At 34.9% G+C, this 19,424-nt stretch overlaps 2 protein-coding genes across 4 annotated transcripts; one reads left to right on the top strand and one right to left on the bottom strand.

Annotated features, from left to right (window-relative positions):
* The first annotated feature begins 8 nt into the window (after nucleotides 1-8).
* On the top strand, nucleotides 9-2,069 carry LOC140046856 (ADP-ribosylhydrolase ARH1-like). The gene is made up of 2 exons (XM_072091579.1): nucleotides 9-983; nucleotides 1,092-2,069. The coding sequence occupies exons 1-2, from the start codon at nucleotides 157-159 to the stop codon at nucleotides 1,306-1,308; spliced, it is 1,044 nt and encodes a 347-aa protein (XP_071947680.1). The 5' UTR covers nucleotides 9-156; the 3' UTR covers nucleotides 1,309-2,069.
* A 566-nt stretch (nucleotides 2,070-2,635) lies between these two features.
* Nucleotides 2,636-12,740, bottom strand: LOC140048093 (cysteine-rich secretory protein 3-like). 3 transcript variants are annotated; one of them, XM_072093102.1, is made up of 12 exons: nucleotides 12,452-12,740; nucleotides 8,582-8,715; nucleotides 8,101-8,194; nucleotides 7,540-7,628; nucleotides 7,271-7,359; nucleotides 7,106-7,147; nucleotides 6,651-6,743; nucleotides 6,334-6,441; nucleotides 5,891-6,016; nucleotides 5,228-5,338; nucleotides 4,439-4,672; nucleotides 2,636-3,550 (listed from the first exon to the last, which is right to left on the bottom strand). In XM_072093102.1, the coding sequence occupies exons 1-12, from the start codon at nucleotides 12,689-12,691 to the stop codon at nucleotides 3,456-3,458; spliced, it is 1,455 nt and encodes a 484-aa protein (XP_071949203.1). In that variant the 5' UTR covers nucleotides 12,692-12,740; the 3' UTR covers nucleotides 2,636-3,455. The 3 variants fall into 3 exon arrangements, with proteins under 3 accessions (XP_071949203.1, XP_071949204.1, XP_071949205.1); XM_072093103.1 differs by lacking the exon at nucleotides 4,439-4,672; XM_072093104.1 differs by lacking the exons at nucleotides 4,439-4,672; nucleotides 5,228-5,338.
* Between the last annotated feature and the right edge of the window lie 6,684 nt (nucleotides 12,741-19,424).

The following is a 19,424-nucleotide window of genomic DNA, read 5'->3' as shown; positions in this document are numbered from 1 at the left end:
ATTAACTTCTGACCTTTGTTTCCATAACAGCAAAGCACACGACGTCTAAGATTGTGCTTAAGATGATCAATTTCTGCTATATTAATAATATAATTTAATATGTACGAATATTATATTAAGACCAGATCGTGTTTTTGGATGAGGTGAGTAATAATAATGTCACTGGAAGCCTTCCAAGCTTCTTTTCTTCTTGCTAGCTCTGCGGATACTCTTGGATTTCACTACCAGAAGGAAAACTCCTCAGCTAAAATACTAGGTGATGTTGAATCTCTGGGTGGCTTAAGTACCATTACTATTGAGCCTCCAAAATGGAAGGCAAGTGAGGGCACAGTTCTTCACATTGCATCCGCTTTAGCTCTAAGTACTACAAAAACTGGGGATACTCTCTTAAATGAGTTCGCTGTGCAATATTTAGCTGGGATGGATGCCATGGACGACAGAATTCCAGGAACAATGCTCCTGGATTGGACGGGAAAGATAAGACCACGTGAAATTTACAGCTATAGGATACCATACGATAATCTCGCAAAGGACAACTCTGCAGCCATTCGTGCTATGTGTATTGGGCTAGTATACTGCAAACCGAATTATCTATCAAAGTTGATAGGTGTGGCGATTGAAAGTGGCCGAATTACTCATCATCACCCATCTGCGTATCTTGGCGCCCTAACTGCAGCGTTGTTTACGTCATATGCAGTTCGTGGCATTGAGCCGCGTGAGTGGGGAGCAAGATTAGTGGCGGTACTTCCAAGAGCACTGGAGTACGTAGTGGGAACTGGACATTCTGTTGATGAGAACCTAGAAGCGTGGTCAGAGTTTGAAGGAAAATGGAAAGAGTACCTTAAAGTAAGACAAATAGCAGATGGTGAAAGCAAACCAAAATTCCCAACAAAATATGGAGTTCGAGAAAGAATTAACCTGTTTCAGAAGTTTTCAGGATCAAGGATTATTGGTGCCCATGGTTACGACGCAACAATCATAGCGTAAGTATTGGTATTGTTCCAGGTATCTTTTTTTCATAAAATATTTTAATATTAATTCAATATGCTTTTGTTAATAAAATATTATTTGAAAATGTCATCATTTTGTAGGTATGATGCAATTCTGTCATCTGAAAGTAGCTGGGATGAGATCTGCAAGAATGCCGTGTTTCACGGTGGTGCGGGAAATGCAACCGGTAGCCTTGCTGGGGCCTGGTGGGGTGCCATATATGGCCTTAGTCAAGTTCCAAAAAACAACTATGAAAAGTTGGAATATCATGACTGTCTTGTTGGCTTAGGGAGTAAGTTATATGAGTTAAGTTGGTAATTAAGTTCTTTCTTAATACCAGTTGCTTACATTATTAACATATCTTCATTTATTTTAGCTGTTTGTGCAATATAGGATTGTTTATTTCTATTTTGAATTATAAGCATTATAAACTGTATTATAAATAGGACAAAACAAAGTATAACTACATCGTTTTTATTCTAAATGGACCAAAAAATTAATATTTATACACCGTATTTGAATAAACGCCTCCCTCGAATAAAGGCCCCGGGGAGTTTATTCGAATTGGGGGAAAAGTGCAAATAGTATATCCACAGTGCAATACTTATAAACTCCAGTTTGTCTATGTTCGTCACTGCTTTAAACGTCACAAAAGAACAAAAAAAAGTATAATAGGAAAACAAATTAGTCCCAGTATTGATAAACTTATGTTGTATAATCTGTAGAACAATGTCAATTTTTATAATTTGTGATTCTTTCAATCGAACCACATTGCATCAATAAAATTATTGATACTTGTTGATACTCTTTAAGCCAAACTGGTAGACTGATCATCCTGAATCAAAACAGTAAACGTTGCTGACAATCATTTGTTTATAATTCTATTCATGTATTTTAAAGCAATTTAGATCTCTGTATTTTTTTTTTCTTTATATAGGCCTATTTGTGTATTGTATGTATATCAAATGTAAATCAACCAAACAAATTTTATTTGTAACTTGTTGTGAAAATGACAATAACTACTATCGTATCGTGAAACAATACCACAAAAAATTACAATAAAATATCATTACATTTAACGTAGTATATTTTAATATAAAAATAATAAATAAATAATGTAAACATATTACTTCTTTGGATTATTTATGCATAACTAATTTCATATTGATCGGCATTGACGTTTCTTGTAGTAAGAAAACATCAGTATTTATCGACTACCTATAACACAATTCGTCATTTCTATTGTATAATAAAAACTTGATTATGGATCTTATTATTAAGCTGTGTATATGTTCCTCGTTTGTTTTATCTCTACATATCACTGCCATCAGGGGAAATTTGTTTAGCAATTTGCTAATCAAACTAATTTTTGAGTCGAGAAACATAGTTATTGTATTGTATTTTTTGCTACACAATTTTAGAAATTTGTAGCAAAAAGATTGTTTTGTATAGCTTTATGCAATGCTAAACTGGTGGAATTATTCCCTATTTCCTAATTATGTCGTGAGGTGGTTTCCCGATTAATCGTATGATCAAACGGTACTGGGTATGATCAACTAGCGTTCGTGTTCCCACCTAATCACGTGGCGACAATAGAATGGACCCGAGACAAATTTTTCAAAACTTTTTATTATTTAAAAGTCGAAGATAGCCAGGTCTCGGGTCCATTCTATTGTCGCCAAAGATTGATATCTTCATCAGTACTTCTATGAATGGATGATTAGGTGGGAACACGAACGCTAGTTGATCATACCCAGTACCGTTTGATCATACGATTAATCGGGAAACCACCTCACGACGTTATTGAAAGACAATGGCCACAAGTAAAGGCGAAAGACAAATAGGAAACAGTTTGACTACCTCATAATATCGCTAAAGCAAGATCAACGTTTAAAGCAAGATCAACGTTTAAAGCATAATACACCCTGTTAATAAAGTCATTAAACTTAACATACTATAACCGGTCATATATATATAAACACATTTAGTACCTCTCCGCGATATAAAGAAACCTATTTTTACAAAAATATGCTTTTAATACAGTAATGATAAAATATATAACCTTTATGGCAAATAATATTTTTAAATTTTATTGATTTTAGTACGTTTATTGCACTAGTATCTCTTTGGTTCTCGCTGGTTCCAAATGTAAACAACGATTCCGTTGAAATAATAGTATTATCAATTCCAACAAGTGTACCCAAGTTAAGTTATACCTGGTAAGTGACTTGATTACCGGGTAAGTGACTTGGTTACCTGGTAACTGACATGGTTACCGGGTAAGTGACTTGGTTACCTGGTAACTGACATGGTTACCTGGTAAGTGACTTAGTTACCTGGTAAGTGACTTAGTTACCTGGTAAGTGACTTAGTTACCGGGTAAGTGACGTTACCGGGTAAGTGACTTGGTTACCTGGTAAGTGACTTGGTTACCTGGTAAGTGACTTGGTTACCTGGTAAGTGACTTAGTTACCTGGTAAGTGACTTAGTATACAGGTTAGAATAAGTGGTAGGACGATGCACATTAAAGAACTTGTTGGTATGTTAGCAGATCCAACTCCTAAAAATGAAAGATTTTGTATTAATTCTCTTACATAATAAAAACTTCACAGCTCAAAAAAAAAAAAAAAGGAAAAAAGTATTATGTCTGTGCATTTAACAACAATGAATGTGCTTTATACCAATGGAAACGTGAAGCCAATTTATATGATGGAAATAGTATTGCGGTCTTGAATTATATACGGATATCCCGGAATGATGAACATCTTTTAAAATTACTTGTGTTTCGTATTAGTGGAAACCAAAGGTATTAGGTTAAAAGTTATTATATCAATATTATAGGCAGTACGTTAATTTTTGAACCACCAACCAACTATTCTATTTCGACAGTGCTTTGTAGTAAACGCAAGCACACCCCGTAGTATACGTCATGTAAATGTTATCAATCAGGACAAATTTTAATCCCACCACCTTCGTGCTACATTATGTGCACATTCATTTTAAGACCGTTTACTATTTCCCCGCTTGCTGTTTCCCGTGTTAGTATTTCCCATGTTCCCATTTCTCTTCGGGTTACTAAAGTCTGGCCTGCCCGCATCAGGCTTAGTAGTAGTAGCGATAGTAGTTCCCCGCTTGCTGTTTCCCTTGTTAGTATTTCCCATGTTCCCATTTCTCTTCGGGTTACTAAAGTCTGGCCTGCCCGCATCAGGCTTAGTAGTAGTAGCGATAGTAGTAGTAACCTGAACGATATTGGCCGATTTTCGACCATGATGATGACGTACACGCGTATTTTCCTTGCGATGATGTCGACGTTCAGATGACGTCTGCTCATTACGAAGATGCGACATCATCGTCTCGTCGATTCCGATGCGTAATTCAAGGAATGTTACAATCATTCTGCAATACTTATGGTGTCGCGACTCTTTTCTATTATTCTCATCACACTTACCATAGATATTTTCAATACAGTCACAGACATTGGTATCCAAAACATATCCGAAGGGGCATTTAAGCTCGCAAATCGGTGGTGGTGGAGGAGGAGATGTCGTGTGGGGGTTTTCCGTTACGTCGTTAACTTCAGTTGTCTTTTCTGTAATTGTCTGTGTGGTTTTTATTGGAGTTGTTGTCGTTGTTTTACTTTCTTCCGTGACGTCATGAGTAGTGGATGTTAAGATGACATTTTCTATTGTATTATGTAAGCAAAGCAACAAGCAAAATAACATAAGCAAAATACTTTAGCAAGCACAATGTATTTAAAAATAAACAGAATCAGTTTTACAAAATTTTACAGTCGACTCTCCCAATACCAGACTCTCTGAAAACCGGAAACTCACTCAAAGGCACTGGATTGAAAAGATCCCAAATCCCATTTAACATTAAAAAAACAATCATAATACAAGAATTTCTTGAAATTTCAAGGAAAAAAACAGACATAGGCTAGTCCAATGGTGTTTGGTACCGTATTGTGAGAGTTGACTGAACCATTATAATACAATGCGCATTATTTAAAAAACGTGCTTTTAATGTAGGCCTGCAGTAATTGCTTTCATGCATCAGTTTTTTAAAAACGAAAACAAATTAGATTAATGAAAAGGAAAATGTAAAAATGAAATTATAAATCAAAAGCTAATGCTGAATTTTAAAAGCATTACCCGAGTCACCAATGGCAATGTTCTCATAACAATCATTCTCATCGTGTACACTCTAGTATTTTGACTCCAAATTTGATTGAACTTACCGCATGTAGCCCCCTCAAACCCATCAGGGCACTGGCAGATACAGGTCGAGTTAACTAACACTCCGTTGTTCTCGCATACAACACCATCACATAGGCTTGGCACCGGTGATTCTATGATATTGATAAAAGCGTGCAATGCAGAGCGGTGATGCCATTTTAATATGTAAAATAATATGCATGATTTTTATATAAATTGTTTACATTCAAAATTGGTATTGCAAGCTTGGTTTCCATTTGGACGCAACGCAAAGACGTAACCGCAAAGCAAGTACTTTGACCAATCATGACACAATGGATCATCTCAGTTGTTGCTTGTGAAACTTATTTTCCAGTAGGACGCAACGCAAGGACGTAATGCAACGCAAAGTGATTTGACCAATCTCAAGCGATGGATTATTCGAACAGTCGCCTGTGATTGGTCAACAAGCTTGCGTTGCGTTTACGTCCTTGCGTTGCGTCCTAGTGGAAACCAAACATAATTGGTCTTCTTGCGTTGCGCGTTCGCCCTTGCGTTACGTCCAAGCATGGATAAAATGAATATTTATTTTACCCAATGAGATTGTAGGCCTAAATAGCAAATTATTAATAGGTCTAATTCATTAGACTAATTTTTCGCAGATAAATAATGGTTATTACAAAAAATTAAAATTCCACTGAACTCACCACAAACATCTCCGGTATATCCTTCAGTACAAGTGCAAATACAAGAATCTGTATTTAATTGCCCTCCATTTCTACACGTTTTACCATTACATGGGCAGTCAAAAGCGTTTTCGGCTGTCTGTATTTCTACAGTAAAGAAATAAATACTAATAAGACATTTTAGCCCATGAATATCTGGACTGTGTGTCTGGCAATTCCTTGATATAGAAGCTCATGTTTGTATTATAGACCTAGCCCAATCCTTACCTCCATCATTATACCAGGGAAGAGTCTCTTAATGCCCTGATGATACCGGCACCACTGATGAGATGCTGCATCACCGAATTTGCTTATGGACAAATATTGTCATATGAGGAGACACAGCACTGACAATCGGGTGGTAAATATAGCAAATAAAGTACATTACTTTTTAACTTAAAAGTACCAAATATGACTGATCTTACCACATATACCGCACATAGCAGGGCAGCCAGTTCTGACGTACGAATATCCTTCACACTGAGCCCTATACCAGCCGTTATTACAACGTGTACTGGTGTCTGCACATACATCTATAAAAAAACAGTTGTCAGTAACCAAGTCTATCAAAGAACATGGTGTAGCATGGAACATTATTACAATAGTTTGTGGTCGCCTAGGCCTACCCCATCCCCTGCCCACATACCTACGCCAAAAATCAATCATTTAGGATTCCCTTATTCAAATTAATGCTGACTTTACCTATACTTGTTCACTAGTCCGAAGAATTATAGTATTTTACCTCCACACTGGGCGCCAGTCCAACCAGCCTGACAAGAGCAGGTACATTCTTCTTCATTTAAAACTCCGCAGTTCTGACATGCATATGAACATTCTGCGAATATTAATTGATAAACACTCTAAAACGCATACGGGTTCACTCTTTCAGTTATATCTCACACATCGCGTCTTGTGACGTAACGCACGAATGTATTATGCGTAAAGCTTGGTTCCCACTAGGACACAACGCAAAGACGTAAGTCGCAACACAAGGAATTGACCAATCACAAGCGATATTTCGAATAATCCATTGCTTTTGATTGGTAAATTCACCTGCGTTGCATCTTACGTCCTTGCGTTGTGTCTTAGTGGAAACCAAGCTTGAATCACAAATTTTCTTGCGACGTCACGTCACCCGCGTCGACCGTTTTTCTAGTGGGAAAAGCTTTATCTAACACAATACATCAATGAACTTACTACATGATCCGGACACAACGCTTTGGTCATGACACGTTGTAGCTGAAATATAGATTAAACAAATAGTTACGCATCGAACATAAACACGTTTAATGTCGCTCATTCGAAAACGGCGCGCTTTTTACGTCCTCATACTCCTGCTAATATAATATAATTGTGACTTACAGCAAAGTTTGTCGTCGTAGCAGTAACCAGGTTTATCACATGCTGAACAGCTAGGCCCTTCAATGTACGGTTTTCGATTATAATTGCCACTACCAATAAAAATGTATCGTGTGGGTATTAAAAGGACAGTGCAGTATAATGATGATGATAAAAAAATGAATTCTGATCGGTAGTTGGTCACATCGTGACTATACGTGTATATAACGTGTCAATAGCAATATTCGGCACGCGTTATTATCAGTGTAAAAAAAACAACTCCATAAACTTACGCTGGTCCATAGTTACAAGCAACAATAGTATTTCCGTCCGGACAAGAAAAATATCCACAGCCAACTTCTTTAGTGTCGCCCCAAACAACCTATTTTAAGAGTTAATCCCGTTATTATTGCAGTGCCTAGCTCCTAAACCAAACCTGACCTAATCGGACATTCAATTGGGAGAGGTCTCTCAAGCGTACATGCGTCACTATGACGCAACGCAAGACGGTAAGCGCAACGCCAATGGCAAACCCACAGTTTGTGATTGGTCAAACCACGTGTTGCGTTTACTACGTCCTTGCGTTCTTCTCTAGTGGAAACCAGGCATGAAGCTCTGTCTACACTATCAAACTAGTTTGACAAAAAAGTGTAATGTGCCCAAATATGGTAGTGATATACCCAAATATGGTAGTGATATGCCCAAATAATGGTAGTGATATGACATCATCGTGTCTATGGGCAAATCACATTTTTTTTCACATAAAGTTTGATAGTGTAGCCCATAACAGATTTCCTCTATTGTATCACATTATTTATTGTCAATACGTGATACGATGGTTGATAAACACTTACCTGAGTGTAGTGGCCGCACACGTGATCACAAGTATCATTGTTATAATGATAATATTTATACTCATTGTGCCAAGCATTCACTGCGCTTACAGAACTGAATGATAAAATCAACATTAATCATGACGTCATCATCAAACACTTATAAACTGATAGATAGATATTACAACAAAGAAATAGTGTGTGAGCGCTACATAAGTTTTGACATATGGCGTTTCATACGTGTACTACTTGAGCTTTCAGAAAAACATCGAAAAGCCTAGAAATAAATACAGACTTGTATTGGGATAAGTTTACACATACACATCATCTCAACAATCCTAATTCTGTGAGTGTCGTGATTGAAACTATTTGCGCATGCGTACAGTAAACGTGCGCGTACAATTGTTGATACATGAACTGCACTGTAGTCGCGCATTTAAATGTTTAAAAGTTGATATTTTTCATTTCACTAATGGATTTGCTTCCTCTATGTATGGCTTACACTTTTCTGCCGCCCCTCCATAGATTTTGGCCCATGGGGCTGTACTGTTGGTTTTCAAATTCCACTTGGCCGTGATCCCATATGCACTGCTCCGCCCACGACTGAGCCGAATCAGCCAACTGGTCATTCCATGTCTAAAATCAAATTAATTATGAACATATTTTTACACTTTATTTTATACTATGTGATGTTACACTTTTCGCCACATAACATAAACCTCAAGCTCTTTCTACACTATAAAAAAAAAGTGTGATGTGCCCAAGTATGGTAGTGATATGACCAAATATGGTAGTAGTGATATGACATCACCATGTCCATATATGGGAACATCACATTTTGTTGTCTCATAATGTTTGATAGTGTAGACAGAGCTAAATATAAAGTTTTACAACGTCACAACCACAAACAAGATACCTGCGGGGTTCAAACTTAAATCACGGCCCAGAGCGGCAAACACGATCATGTGTAATTATTCAAGTAGTCATATACTCAATATTAACACATTTTTGTTTATTTAATCATTTGAAATGAAAGCAAATAAAAGAAAATAATCAGACCATATATTACAGTACTCGATGTATTATTTGTTCTTGAATCGGAATTACCTTGTACTGCTCCTTACATTATTTACCTTGAGTAAATTAACATTATTGTTAGATCCTATTTTATTTTTACGAAGTACCAATAAATAGTTAGTCTTTGTTTTTAAGTATCTGTACTAAAAACAGTATTGTCTTTTATAATAATAAAAAAGTACCGTATCTATTCGAATAAACGTCCCTGGGTGTTTATTGTTCATGAGTGTTTTTAGAGGGCGTTTATTCGATGGAGGCGTTTATTCAGGGAGGCGTTTAATTTTTGTTGGTGTAATATCAGGGTAACATGTACAATCAAATAAATTCTCCCTAAATATGAAAAAAATACAACACAATTAATATTAGGAAGTGATAAAATATATCAAAATACTTCGTCAATTGTGGATCATGGAAGTCAATGAATTATACTACAAATATAAATTGGTTATGTGATATGCAAAGTGGCGGGACGTTTACTTGAGGAAAAGATAGGACCCCGGGGCGTTTATTTGAGGAAAAGATAGGACCCCGGGGCGTTTATTTGAGGGGACATTTATTCCAAACGATGTTCTCTTGGAGGAACCCTTTTATTGTAAGCGGGGTGTTTATTCGAATAAATACGTCAGTAATCCTTAATTCGAATAAATACGGTACGCCATAATTTAAAAAAAAATAGCCTAAAATAGCTCAATGTCGCAATGGTACAGTACTAATACCGCTAGAAAATACCTTACTAATATCTTAAATCAAATATAAAGGACAGTTTTGTTTAAAGCTTACTAATCTGTGTTTTGTATCTGTAATTAGAATGGGATAACATTGACAACTTCCAAACTTTGAACAATACTTAACAAGGTAACCTTCTTCCAGATACTTAATTATTAATCCAATGTATTGTTATTTATGACCTCTACAGACTAGGGACCTTCCAGTTTTTAAAATAACTCAGGGTTTTTAAATGACGAAATATTCGTGTCTTGTCAACCACAAATAACAACATAAAGTTGACGCGCGCGTACACATGAACTGGCAATGTCTTTAGCACGCGCGCGTCCATGTCTTCAACACGCGCGTCCAATACGCGGCGTTACCTCTAAAAATGTTAAAATATATATTATTTTATATAGCAATAAAGATATATTGTCCCCAAAAAATATGAAAAATTATAATAAAATCAGACTTTCAATAGGCCATTAAATAAGTTAATAAAAAAAAACCGAACAAATATTGTTTTCATTTATAAAAAATGACAAAATAAACAGTTAATTTCAACCAAAACCCCATTGGCTGGCAGCCAATTTAATTATTTTTTTATTTAAACAGTTTTGACAGTTTTTTCAGGTAAGCAATTTTTTTCCCGATCCAATTTTTGGTCAAAGTGAATAACTAATATGTGACATTGAAATGTCAACCAAAAATGGAAAAGCACAGAATTGAGGCTATCAGTGAATCATGGTTTGAACTATTCTAAAATAAATAATCTTGACACACCAGTATTGGTAGTGGATAGGTCTTAAAACTAGTATACGTTTTCGTAATGAATATTAATAATAAATCAAATATTGATGTTTCAAATAATAGCACGGTATCAATTACAGCATTACTAGGCTACTATAATATTGTTTTAATAACACCGTACTACGTTTACACAAAAGATGGAATGTAAGAAAAAGAAAGGATAACAGGTAATCAATACATTACAACGTTGCCCAAGAAAGCAAACAAGAATTCGAGTTACTATCATAATATTAGTAGAATGATGATGATGCTAAAATACACTTAATTGTTCCATTTAATGCCTGAATAAGTAATGTTTACATATATTTTATGATATATAAACATTTTAATACCGTATTTATTCGTATTTGTTTACCAGGGTTTTTTGGATGGGGCGTTTATTTGAGGGAGGGTTTATTCGGGGGAAACCTTTATTTTTTTGATGTAATAAAGGTGAGTCCCGTGTTCTCTGAACGTAGGGGAATGAGCTGTTAGGAGCTCATTGTACTAAGCCTCGGCATTATGTGGTAGGGTGGCCAGTTCCTCTCCACGCCGCCTTTTTTCTCCCTAGTATTTTCAACCAGGTACTCATTTACAGCTGAGTGGGCTGGGAGTTGTCGGGAATTGAACACGGGTCTATCTGTATGACAGTCAAGTGTCCTAACCACTCGGCTATCCAACTCTTGATGTAATATAGTATTAAAATAAATATCACCTTAGATATAAAAAAATACACAACATATAATATTAGGAAGTGATAAAATACAGTAAAAATTGTATACAAATTGTGGAAGCGTTTATTTTTTTGGAAGTAATATAGTATTAAAACAAATACACCTAGATATAAAAAAATACACAATATATAATATCAAGAAGTGATAAAATATAGTAAAAATTGTATACAAGTATTTGGTAAATTGTAAATCATGTCAAATAATAAATGTTAATAGAATTGTGTTGTAATACTTGTGTATAATGCATGTGGCGAAAATTCAAGGAAATAAATAAACACCCGGCCCGGGCGTTTATTGGGGGTTGAGGGTTAGGGGCGTCTATTCCAAATAATATTCTCTTGGAGGGAGGGGGAGTTTATTCGAAGGAGGTGTTTATTCAAATAAATACGACAGTAATAATGCTAGAAACATCAATTATTGTTGGTTGGTTTATCCACGTTTGTTGGTTATAGCATATTGCCTCCATGGTAATATTCTTATTTAATATTAGCATAGATTTAAACCGTGTACTCACATATTTGTCATGTGGATTATATATTAACCCAATAATGATGTAAGCCTACACTGTGTATTAAATAATACAATATATGTCGGTATGTTCTCTTCCTTGAAAAAGAACTGTATTTGCATTAGACTGCTTCATACCTATTGTTGTTTCCGTTTCGTTACCGTTTCATAACACAGGCCCTAACCAATATCAACATTAGAAAATGAGTACAGTCACATTTCCCTAACGGATTCTCTAAAACCCAGCTCTTCCAAACCCAGGTGTTTAATTCATGAGGTTCAAAAGGTCCCAAATTCATTTTCAACATTTAAAACACATTCTGAATATCAGACTTTACAGAAAACCAGACACATAGGCCAGCCCAACAGTGCCCAGTATTGGTAGAGTTGACTGTACTACCGGTACCATGGAGTCTAGGTCAATCATACCGGCTCTTTTTTATTTAATAATTAATCATTAGGCTAATTTTTGGTAATATAGGCCTAGTCATTATAATAATCATTAATATAATGTATTCCTTGTCCCAAAGTGCTGCAATAAAATAAATGTTACTTACTAGTAAATTCATATCAGCAGCAAGTGGTTGTACATTTCTTCTGAATTCATTATGAGACTCCAACATTTCCTTCTTATCCTCTTCAGTATAAGCCGACGGCGAAAGCGTAACGACATCTCGTTTTAAACGACGATAATTCGGAAACACGCGCGCAAATGACACTTGCAATGATGGATCCAAACTGCAACGTACAGTCTCAATAAGATAAAACGCTATAAAGAATAGTATTGTAAATTTCATGTTTGCTTTAGTTTTTATTCAACCTACGTCTATCTACCAGCAGTCCAAATGGGTCCGTTCTTGAGTGTTAATATAAATATATATCATCAGGTTCCAATGTTATCAGGTGACTAAAATGTCAATACGCCTATCTATAACCAGTCAAATTTCCTTAACGCAAGGTTTATTGTATATATCTGCTACCTGTACAAAATACAATGCAGTGCAATTGTATGGCTGGTTGTGACCTTTATTCCAAATAAGGAGAGGTAACATTACGTAAACATATAACTTCCTTGTTCGATCAATGATCGCCATATTGCTGTATAGCGATCGTTATCATAAGATGACGTGAACAAATGTATTTATATAATAAAGTAGTATAAACTATATAGTTTGTGTAAACATAGCGTATTTTTTCTCTTTTCCCCTCATTTTACTTGTATAAACAAATGAATATGCGATATGACATTAAAACATTTCTGAAGTGAATCAGGATACGATAAATGTGAATTAATCATGGTACTTCCAGTTCCGTATCAACCAATGACCAATAGGTTTGTGACCTCTACACTGAGGAAATACTGATCGAGTTATTTGAGAGTGATACACTAGCATAGTTGAAAATTGCTTCTCTTAATTCTACTAAAATACAAGATTCTTACGACTATCATAGATGACAAACTTAGTCAGGTTGTTAATCAAACTAATACGATAAACATTAAAGTTAACAGCCTTGAAGAAACGGTAAACGAACTTGATCGTAAAGTAAACAAGGACTTTAAATCGGTGTATGCTGATCACCGTGAGCAACATTCCGGTAGAGAATTTAAATCAGCAAGCTGACGATCTCGAACAAACCACTGATTTCGTGTCCGTCGGCAACTGGCTGATTTAATTGGTGGATGCGAATCACCCGCAGCGGAATGTTTTCTCTCGTGCATGAATCTCTCTGATCGTTGTTAACTACACAAAGTTAGAGCAATGAATTTTCCCGAATTCCGTTAAGTAAACAACTTTATATATTTTATAAGCATTTAATAACATGTTTTATTGATATTTCCAATGGTGATATATAAAATAAATTACTAAAAAACGTAATTATATGTAATTATTTTAACCAAAAATGGCGTAGTTAATAGAATTGTCGACTGAGGCCGTAATATATATAAATTGTTTTACTTCTTTCGTGGCTAAAAACGATCATTTTCGGCGATGTTTTAGACCCTATATTTCTTAAACTACAAGTCAGATTTTCCTAATTCTTTCTTTATTTTAATATGAATACAACATAGGCCTACTAACAGATAATGTTGGTTTGGTTTTAATTTTGCATCGTTATCCCATATAAGACAATATGACTATGCAATCCTAGAACATATATTGATCAGGTGTATATACAGATAATGACACCAATTTTGTCGGCAAATTGGCAATTCCCCCCCCCCCCCCCACCCAACTTCAAAATCCTGGATACGCCACTGGCTTAAGTTGGTTCCTGATAACATTGATCGTTCACACAGGGTTGGTAAAAGAAAAGAAAATCAAAACAAGCCTAGGCCGATCATTGTTAAGTTCGTCTCCTATCGATATCGTAGGATGGTGATTACGGCTCGGAGGAAGCTAAAGGGATCTGGCCTATCCATACAGGAAGACTTAACCCGTAAACGCATCGGTCTGTTACGCAAAACAAGTGAGCATAGTAGGGTATGGTCTGCATGGTCGGTGGTAGATGGAAGAGTGTTTGCATTGATCCAAGTTAAAGGCCGTGATGTTGTGAAGCCAATTCGTTCTTTTGCTGATCTTGAAAACATTTAACTCTTATTTTTCACATACATGGAACTGTTTAGGCCTAGATCCATTTAATTTTTTCAAAAACATATTTTGTTTGCATAAACTTTTAATTTTTGAAATTATTATTAATTTATTTACCTTGTGTTTCCTCAACTTGTTTATTCATACTGTAATTTCTTTTCCTGAATTTCCTAATTCACTTTTCTTCCTTGCATATTAATTCTAGAAGTTTACTTCATAACATTGATTCTTTCAAATTATTTGTAACCAATGTAAATTATGATTTCGATATAATTGCAGTTTCGGAAACCTGGTTGAAAGATGATAATCCATTAACCAATATCTCCAGTTATTCTTTCATTTCAAAAAACATGCAGACTCGGGCGGGCTGGTGGAGGTGTAGGGCTGTATGTTCGAAATAACAATGTGTTCAAAGAGAGAACTGATCTTTTCCTAGACCCCTCCCTATGCGACTCCCTTTTTATTGAACTTGAAATTGAATCCAATCAAAACATTATTGTTGGTGTAATCTATAGGGCACCATCTCTTGATACGAATGGTTTTATTGACGCTTTTAATCTCCTGTTAAATAATTTAGCAAAAACAAACAAAAAAATTTACTTATTAGGTGATTTTAACATTGACCTACTTAAACATCAGTCCGATAATCAATCCAACAATTTTGTTAATTCTGTCTTTAGTAATTTCCTTTTACCCTTAATCAATAGACCAACTCGTATTACCCGAACGTCAGCAACATTAATTGACAACATATTATCTAATCAAATTGAATCATCAAGTCTATCTGGACTTTTCTATAGTGATTTCATTTCATTAGTGATCATTTGCCCATTTTTAACATTACACCCTTATCAAATATACCAAACCATCCCAAAAACTATGTAAGCCCGAATCATATCTACTGAAAATTTAACGAAACAAATATTTCAAACATAAAAAACGATTTGTCAAACATGAATTGGACTGGTGTTTATGGTACGGATGATCCTAATATTGCTTTACTTTCATTTGAAACTGAATTTAAACGACTGTATGATAAACATTTTCCAATTCAAGACCAGTCTGCAAATAAAAAGAAATAAAGACCTGGATGACGGATGAACTCTTAAATTTAATAAAGCATAAACAAAAACTGTATTCTAAATCCCTCCGCTATCCGAATGACAAAAACATAAATGAATATAAGCAATTCCGTAACTCCCTTAACTCTTTAATAAAATTAACAAAACGTGATTATTATGAAAAAAAGTTTAAGCAGCAGAAAGATAATATCAAAGGAACATGGACAATTATAAATAGTCTAATAAAAACGAATGAAAGTAAGCATTTCCAAGAGTCCACTATAAATTGCAAAGGAAACTTAACGGATGATCCCAACATAATTTCAAATCATTTTAATAATTTTTTTGTTAATATTGGACCTACCCTCGCCAAAAATATAGACACATCTAATGCAAATTTTAAGGATTACCTCCCTCCGCCATCCACAAATTCTTTATTTCTCAATCCTGTGACTGTTTTTGAGATTATGGATATTGTTACGCGCCTCAAAAATAGTAAAGCACCTGGTATTGATGATATTAACCCGTATATTATTAAAAAACTTATCCCTTTTATTTCTGAACCCCTCTGCTACATTTTCAATCTTTGTTTTGTAAATGGCACCTTTCCTGACACCCTTAAACTAGCTAAAGTAACTCCTATTTTTAAAACTGGTGACAAATCTGATTCCAGTAATTACCGTCCTATATCTGTGCTACCGATCTTTTCCTAAATACTTGAACGCCTTATTTATGATCGAACATACAATTATCTTCAAAAAAATAATATACTTTACAATAAACAATTTGGCTTTCGTAAGAACTATAATACATCCACCGCACTTCTTCAATTAACAAATGAAATTGTTGGGGCTTTCGAGAGGGGTGAATTTGCCATTGGTATTTTCATTGACCTCTCGAAGGCCTTTGATACAATTTATCACGATATTTTATTATATAAGTTACATAATTATGGAATCCGTAGCCCTGTATATAATTTATTCAAAAGCTACCTTTCAAACCGCAAGCAATGCACTAAATTTAAACACACCCTTTCTGATTTTCTTCCTATTATTTGTGGAGTTCCTCAAGGTTCCCTGCTTGGGCCTCTATTATTTTTATTATACATAAATGATATCCATAATGCCTCAAATATGTTTTCTTTTCTGTTGTATGCTGATGACACAACCCTAATTTACACTGATAAAAATATAGATTTCCTTTTTAAAATATCAACCGAAAATCTACCCAAAATTTTAACATACTTTTCTGCAAACAAACTTTCTGTTAATCTAAAGAAGTGCTGTTGTATGGTATTCAAAAATTCACAAATACCACTAAATACTAGTACTTTCAAACTAAAAATTAAAGATCAATTAATACCTATTGTTGAGAAAACTAAATTTCTTGGTGTTTATCTGGACAGTAAGCTAAATTGGAAACATCAGATTACTCAAGTCGAAAACAAAATATCCAAAAGTTCTGGTATCATATATAGATTATCATCTTTCATCCTTTAAAACATACGCCGGATTCTTTACTGTTCACTAATCCTCCCTTACCTCACTTACTGTAATTGGGGTAATACATACCCGTCCGTCCTACTTAAACAAACTGTTATTAACCCAAAAGAAAACCGTAAGATACATAGCAAATGCTCCTCCTTTATCCCATTCCAATCCTTTATTTTCTTCATTTGGTCTTCTTAAAATTCAGGATATTAACCATCTTCAACAAAGTGTTTTCCTCTATTCATGGCTAAACTCGATCCTGCCATCACACTTTGATGATTTATTTAGTTTCAATCTTAATTTTCATAACCACAAAAACTCGGAGCGCAAATCAAATACGTATTGCTTTTTTTTAAACTACTTCTTTTAAACATAGCATTAACTTCACTGGTCCTAAACTCTGGGATAACGTACCAGTAATATAAAAAGTGCTTTGTCTAAGAAGAGTTTTTCTTTTAAATTGAAACGGCACCTCTTATCTAGTTATGTTTAATTATCCTTTCACTCATTGTAGTTTTGATATTTAGTCTTTTTGGTACCCTAAAACTAAAAGTCTTCATTACTGTTTTTGTCCTGTTTCCGGTTCCCGTGTTGTCCTGTGTTTTTTTCCAGTTTCTATGGGCTGCCTTATACAAGCTTCGCTTTTTAGGAATGTTGCCCCTCTTATTTTAATCATATTTACTGTTAATTTTTATTTTCTATGAAAGACAAGAAGAGAAATAAATGTTACTTTGATTGATTGATTGATTGATTGATTGATTGATTGAAGCACATTTTTGTTTCCAATTTAAAAGATTACTTATTACCTAGTTAGCCCCTACTGACCGGGTTCTATATTTTTTAAAGCTAGACCTTATTTTTTAGGGGTTTTAAACGCTGCGACCGATTGTCTTGCGAGCTTCGCCAACTTGTGCCCCTAGTTTAACTATGTTTAGATATGAGATAAAACAGTAGTCTTTAAAATCTGTGCCCGGTCCTTCATGTTTGTATATTGCAATAAATTATATTTGTTTGTTTATGAATGAAGGAATTAAATGTTATTTTGATTGATTGATTAATAATAGGTCTGCCTTTACGTGTTGTTTTGATTTATTTTATTTCCTACCTATGCCTACTGATATTTAATTGAAGTGTTAATTTGTTTTTGGCAAATATTACAAAATGACATGCAGTTTGATTTGCCATCTTAATTATTTTGTGAAAAAATGTCTTACATCGACCAAAAAAGATGGGAAGGGGTGATGATGACCATCATCAGAGAGTACCATTAGTATAATTATTTAGTCCTGTCATTCTTGGGTTTGCTTAAGATATTAAGCTGTTGTATTGTTTACCACCGGTGTGTTTACTCACCTTCACAGCGAGAGCGTGAGAAAAACCATTATTTACTTTATAGTTTCTATTGAGGAAACACAATAGTGGCGTTGTTGACTAAGAACCTGTTCACGACTACTGGATACCTGTTTTAAGTTGAAAGGGTGTTTTACTTAGTCAGTGACAATGATTGTGAAATCGACCATATTAAATTTCAGTAGGCCTATCAAGTGTATATTCTCACCCGATATTATCCCTAGGCTGTTCCCAGAGAGAAGTGTTTAAGGTATAAATATCCATGGTTTGAGGTGAAAATGCTCCAGACAGTTCATACGATCAGCAACCAACGTATCCTTGTGTATAGACCTAGTCCATTGAAATTAGAATAAATAATGAATTGATGTGTAATAAATGTCAGTACTAATTTCGCGTAATAGAGGCTTAATTTAAAAATGGTACTTTTGGTGCTTTGATCCCTTAACTGCAACTCGTAAACGATAAGCTATACTAGGATTGGGTGCTGCGGGTGAAAAAAAGATGTGTAAAAAGAAATACGATACAATTGAAACTTGGAGAGCTGAAGAAAAACAGGGTACATAAAAACTGATCTTGATTAAAGATGGTACTTTAGTCTTTACTCAATGGTTTAGATTATTTGAAAGTGGGACATAGGCCTACTGATTTTTGCGCCGCGCCTTTAGGCAGTTATTCAAGAGGCCTAGGACATAAGCATTGGGAAACTGTATCACGCAGAAACTTCTAGACTACAGCTGAAAAATAGGTATTTGGAAACTCAGACTGGGCATGCGAGAGTCTATGTGATATATGCAGACAGTTCTGTAAGTAAACAATGTTTTCGTTTTGGATGTCAACTAATATCATTGCCAAGACATTCCTTCCTCTATGGTAAATATTTGTTTGCGAATGGTGTGTATAAATGCAGTAATCATTGGCCACATTGCCTAAAGACATAAAATAAATAAAAATAAATAAGTAAGTAAGTACATTTGAAATTATCATTTGTGTGTTTTTTTTTTATTCAATCAAAACCAACAGCGATAAATACCGCCACTG

The sequence above is a fragment of the Antedon mediterranea genome, chromosome 4 (genome assembly GCF_964355755.1).
Source record: "Antedon mediterranea chromosome 4, ecAntMedi1.1, whole genome shotgun sequence".
Lineage (NCBI taxonomy): Eukaryota > Metazoa > Echinodermata > Crinoidea > Comatulida > Antedonidae > Antedon > Antedon mediterranea.
This window is presented reverse-complemented; position numbering and strand designations above follow the sequence as displayed.

Excerpts from the sequence above, each read along its gene's own strand:
- LOC140048093 (XM_072093102.1), bottom strand. The coding sequence starts at position 12,691 with ATGAAATTTACAATACTATTCTTTATAGCGTTTTATCTTATTGAGACT. Across the intron at positions 8,195-8,581 it reads TGGAGGGGCGGCAGAAAAGT|TTCTGTAAGCGCAGTGAATG; the intron begins GTAAGCCATACA and ends TTTATCATTCAG. Across the intron at positions 7,148-7,270 it reads CTACGACGACAAACTTTGCT|CTACAACGTGTCATGACCAA; the intron begins GTAAGTCACAAT and ends TCTATATTTCAG.
- LOC140046856 (XM_072091579.1), top strand. The coding sequence starts at position 157 with ATGTCACTGGAAGCCTTCCAAGCTTCTTTTCTTCTTGCTAGCTCTGCG. Across the intron at positions 984-1,091 it reads TACGACGCAACAATCATAGC|GTATGATGCAATTCTGTCAT; the intron begins GTAAGTATTGGT and ends ATCATTTTGTAG.